The sequence below is a fragment of the Myotis brandtii genome, unplaced genomic scaffold, assembly GCF_000412655.1.
Source record: "Myotis brandtii unplaced genomic scaffold, ASM41265v1 scaffold1077, whole genome shotgun sequence".
Taxonomy (NCBI): domain Eukaryota; kingdom Metazoa; phylum Chordata; class Mammalia; order Chiroptera; family Vespertilionidae; genus Myotis; species Myotis brandtii.
Window position 1 is genome coordinate 984,086 of NW_005353666.1, and position 4,597 is coordinate 988,682.

The window sequence follows — 4,597 nt, forward strand, 5'->3', positions numbered from 1 at the left end:
CGCTGGGACTGGGACTGTGGGCCCTGTGGTTTCTTTTCCCATGTGGCCCCTGCCTTCCTGGTCTGTGCTCCTCTCCACACGTCCCCCCCTCCACGCCCCGGCCCAGAGCGCCAGGCCCCTCTCAAGGGCTCGCTTTCCCCTCCACCTCCCCTCGCTTCTCGCTTCCTCAACCTTGACTCACACCCTCCCCGGCCCCACCTCTCCACACCGAGTCCTCTGGGTGGTCCCCGTAGCCTGTGACAACCCTGTGTGACCCTGTTTGTGCACGAACGTCTCCCCTGCCGGGCCCCACGCTCTCCAATGTCCGGTACGGACACTCGCAGCGCTTCACTGATGTTTGCTGCGTGAGGAATATCCAGGAGGGTCCCTGAGGACCCACGGCTCCATCCCGAGGACCCGAAGCTCCATCCCGAGGACCCGAAGCTCCCAGCTGGAGGGACCCACGTCCCCTGCCCTCGCGGGAGGCCTGCACACCAAGGCTCCCTGAGCTCTTGGGACTGTGAAATGCCACGCTCCCTGTCGCGGGAAATGCAAGCCCCCCTCCACCCCCTCGCCTCACCACCACCACCACCACCCCATACACACACACCCCACTCCCCACCCCTCCACCCCCTCTCCTCACCACCACCACATACACACTCACACACACTCACACACACATTCACACACTCACATACACACTCACACACACTCACACACACTCACACACTCACACACACTCACACACTCACAGCCGCTATGAGGGGCAGAGCCGCTCCTGTGGCCGAAGTCCCACTGGGTTAAAGGCTTCGCTGGAGGTGAACGTGTGGCCAGGTGGCCGAGCACAGTATCTGGCTGGTACCCCATGTGCCCGGGAAGACGTGCCAGACGGCGCCTGTGCCAGGAGCCGCGCCTCCTGCGGTGATGGAGGGAGAGTGAGCCCGGACCAGGCGCGGCCTGTCTGGTCTGGAGGCAGTGGCTGTGCCTACAGCTCCTCCAGGATAACCGGTAACAGCTGCCCCTGCTCTGCCCCTGCCCCCTGAGGGGAGGAACCGGCAGGGACACGGGGTGACCGCGCCCCCGTCCTCCTCTCCCACTGGCTCCGCGCTCCGTGGGCAGCAGACGGAAGGAGCGGAAGGAGCGTGTCCAGTGGGTCCTGCGGGAGCGTCCTGAGCCTCCACCTTCCCGGCTGCGGGGACCACGGCGGCCACCCAGCGCCCCCTGGTGGGCAGGGCTCGCCATCGTCCCCTCCGCACCCTGGGAAGGAAGGGGGTCCTCCCTGCGGGGAGCTCCCAGAGCACCCTCCACCCTGTGTCCATGTCCCGGCCCCTGCCTCCGGCTCCTGCCTCTGGCTCGGCGTCTGTGTTATTCCTCCCACGGGGAACGTAAACCTCCCTGCATGGCGTCCCCTCCTCGAGACACCCCGTGGTTTTCTTATAAACGTGAGACAAGCCCGGCCGGCCTGGCTCAGGGGCTGAGCATCGACCTTTGAACCAGGAGTCAGGGTTCGATTCCCGGTCAGGGCACAGGCCTGGGTTTCGGGCTCAAACCCCCCCGCCCCCCTGTGTGGGGCGTGCAGGAGGCAGCCGATCCATGAATCTCTCTCATCATGGATGTTTCTCTCTCTCTCTCTCTCTCTCTCTCCCCCCCCCCCTTCCTCTCCAAAATCAATAAAAATACTTTTAAAAGTGAAAGAAAACACACTAAATGCCGGCATTCAAAGGCCACCCTCCCCTGGGCCTCACTCACCCCTGAGGGAGGCGGGCTGCAGAGCGAGGGGCTCCTTGATAGGGGCCAGCGCTTTCCTCCGTCTGCTGTCGGTTCCCTCCTCTCAGCCAGTGCCGAGTGTGGGTGACGGGACTGGCCCCTTAAGCGATGACCCTGAGGCCGCAGGACTCACCTGACCACCGAGAGAGCGAGAGCGAGCGACTGGGGGCCCATGTTCACTCCCAGGCAGGGAGCCTGGCCGCCATGCGGTTTGTCCTCAGGGAGAGCGGACTGAGCAACCCGCCGCCCAGGAACTGCTGTCGTTGGCTTTTTCACTTCTTCGTTGTTGAAAGCATTACCGATGTCCCCTTTTCCCGGTGGGCCCCCCACCCTGCCCCGCCCACTACTGTTTTTTAAATTGACCACTTTTTTTTATTGATTTCAGAGAGGAAGGGAGAGGGAGAAAGTCATGGATCGGCTGCCTCCTGCACACCCCACACTGGGGGTCGAGCCTGCAACCCGGGCCTGCGCCCTGACTGGGAATCGAACCCTGACTCCTGGGTCATAGGTCGTCGCTCAGCCCCTGAGCCACGCTGGCCGGGCTCTCAACGTGTCTTGTGTTGTGTTTTTCACGCTCGGTGTTGCTAAATACCCTTCATCGGGCGTCAGGTGAGTCACGGAGAGGAGTTAGCGGTGCTGCTGAGGAGATGGCTCTATTGGAGCATGTGAAGTTGTAGGGCCAGGCCCGCCGTGGGCCGTCTGTCCGGGGAACGTGCTCAGTCTGGGCTTATTCTCTCCCGTGGTGAGAGGTGGCTGAGGGGAATAATGACGTGTAATGTGAGGGTCCCACGGCGGCAGGAGATGTGCATTCGGGGCACAGGTGCTCACGGGATGCGCACGGGACACAGAGCCTCCTTTCTGAGGTGGAGCAGACAAGGACCAGGTCAGCGACGGATGTCGGGGGCCGTGCCGTTCCTCAGAGACCTGGGCCTTTCGCTTCAGGGAAGAGGGAGTGGTGTGTGTCCCTCTTTCTCCACCAAGTGCAACTGAACAAATATAACAAGTCACTGCAGGGGGCAAAGAAGGCGCCAGCTACGGCCCAACGAAGGTGGGTGGTGAGTTCCCTGGGGCAGGTGGGTGGTTGGTGGGTAAGGCGGTGGGTGGTTGTTGGTTGGTTGGTTGGTGGGTGGTGGGTGGGTGGTTGTTGGTTGATGGGTGGATGGTGGGTGGGTGGTAGTTGGTTGGTTGTTGGTTGTTGTTTGGTTGGTTGGTGGATGGTGGGTGGGTGGTGGGTTGTTGGTTGGTTGGGTGGTGGTTGGTTGGTTGGTTGGTTGGTGGGTTGGTTGGTTGGGTAGTTGATGGGGTGGGTGGTTGGTTGGTGGTTGGTTGATGATTGGTGGGTGGGTGGTTGTTGGTTGGTTGTTGGTTGTTGTTTGGTTGGTTGGTGGATGGTGGGTGGGTGGTGGGTTGTTGGTTGGTTGGGTGGTGGTTGGTTGGTTGGTTGGTTGGTGGGTTGGTTGGTTGGGTAGTTGATGGTTGGTTGGTGGATGGTGGGTGGGTTGGTTGGTGGTGGTTGGTAGGTGGGTGGAGAGTGGGTGGTTGGTTTTGCCTCGTGTATATCAAACTAGGTGCTAGCAGCCACAGCCCAGAAACCTGAGTGGACAGAGACAAAGAGGTCTGAACCTGCTCTCCAATCTATGAGTCAAATGATCTTCAATAAAAAGTTAATATAAAATATACAAAATAGTTATAACACAAAGAATGTGAGACGTCTCAGTTTATTCCCTTCAGTGGCAGGGATGTGGTTGCCTTCCTTCGAGGTCTGTTTACAGAGACGGCGTGTCCGTCTGCAAGAACCCGGGGCCACGAGAAGGCCGAGTGCCCGGATGGGAGGGAAGGAAACACCGTGAGGACCGAGGGCCACAGGAACCAAGAGGACAGACCACCACGTGCGCGAGGCCACACGGTCCACGGTCCACGTGGCCGGCCTGCAGCCTCCTGGGTCCCGGCCCCTCCTGGGCCCCTGGCTGGTGGGGCCTCAGGCTTCTCTAACCAGGAAGCCAGACACGGCGTCTCTTCCTTCACAGCCTCCAGGCGCCTCGGGATCCGAGAGTTCGAGTGGGGCCGTCGTTCGGGGCAGCGACCGTGTCATCCGTTTATTGTTTTTGTTTTAACAAAGCGGTGACTGGACGCCTGTGTGTGTTAGTGGGTGACCTACTTCCAGTCCAGGACACGGTGCCGGGCCTCACCTCTGACCTTCACCCTCCCGGACGCGTCCCTGGTCTCCTGGCGGCCATCGCAGTACACCGTCCTGACGGTGCCGTCGGGGAACTCCCGCCGCTTGAACTCGGCCGTGTGGATGTCGCGCTGCCCGTTGCTGAACACGATGGTCTTGTCGCCGTTCCTGGGGGAGGAGAAGGGGGCGTCAGCTCTCCTGGCGGGGCCCAGAGCCGCGAGTGTGGAAGGAGGGGGGCCTGGGTCCCCCTCCAGGTCTTGGAGCGGGGAGAGGGGGAGCACGTACAAAGGCTGGGCGGTGAAGGCCCACAGTGGGGCCAGCAGGTCAGCCGGGGGACATGCCAGCAGGCGGGCTGGGCCAGCTGGGCCTGGTCATGGAGAGCCCTACATCCCGAGCTGGGGGTGTCATCTGGAAGGAGGAGGCGGGCTGGAGGGTTTCATGGTCATCATTCAGGACCAAGGACCCAGAGGAAAGCAAGATGACCCAATGCTGAGGGGAGAGGGGGGCCCTGCCGTCACCCGGGAGGGAAAGGGCGAGGCTGGTGGTGGTGAGCTGGGACGGCGGGCTGGGTTTCATGGTCATCATTCAGGACCAAGGACCCAGAGGAAAGCAAGATGACCCAATGCTGAGGGGAGAGGGGGGCCCTGCCGCCGCCCGGGAGGGAAAGGGCGAGGC

At 61.8% G+C, this 4,597-nt stretch overlaps 1 protein-coding gene across 1 annotated transcript in view; it reads right to left on the reverse strand.

Annotated features, from left to right (window-relative positions):
• Positions 1-3,541: 3,541 nt before the first annotated feature.
• LOC106726663 overlaps positions 3,542-4,597 on the reverse strand; it is a 59,278-nt gene continuing 58,222 nt past the window's right edge. Inside the window, exon 11 of the mRNA XM_014542384.1 lies at positions 3,542-4,090. Within this exon, the coding sequence (XP_014397870.1) occupies positions 3,901-4,090 (190 nt within the window). The 3' untranslated portion in view covers positions 3,542-3,900. The remainder of the gene's footprint in view (positions 4,091-4,597) is intronic.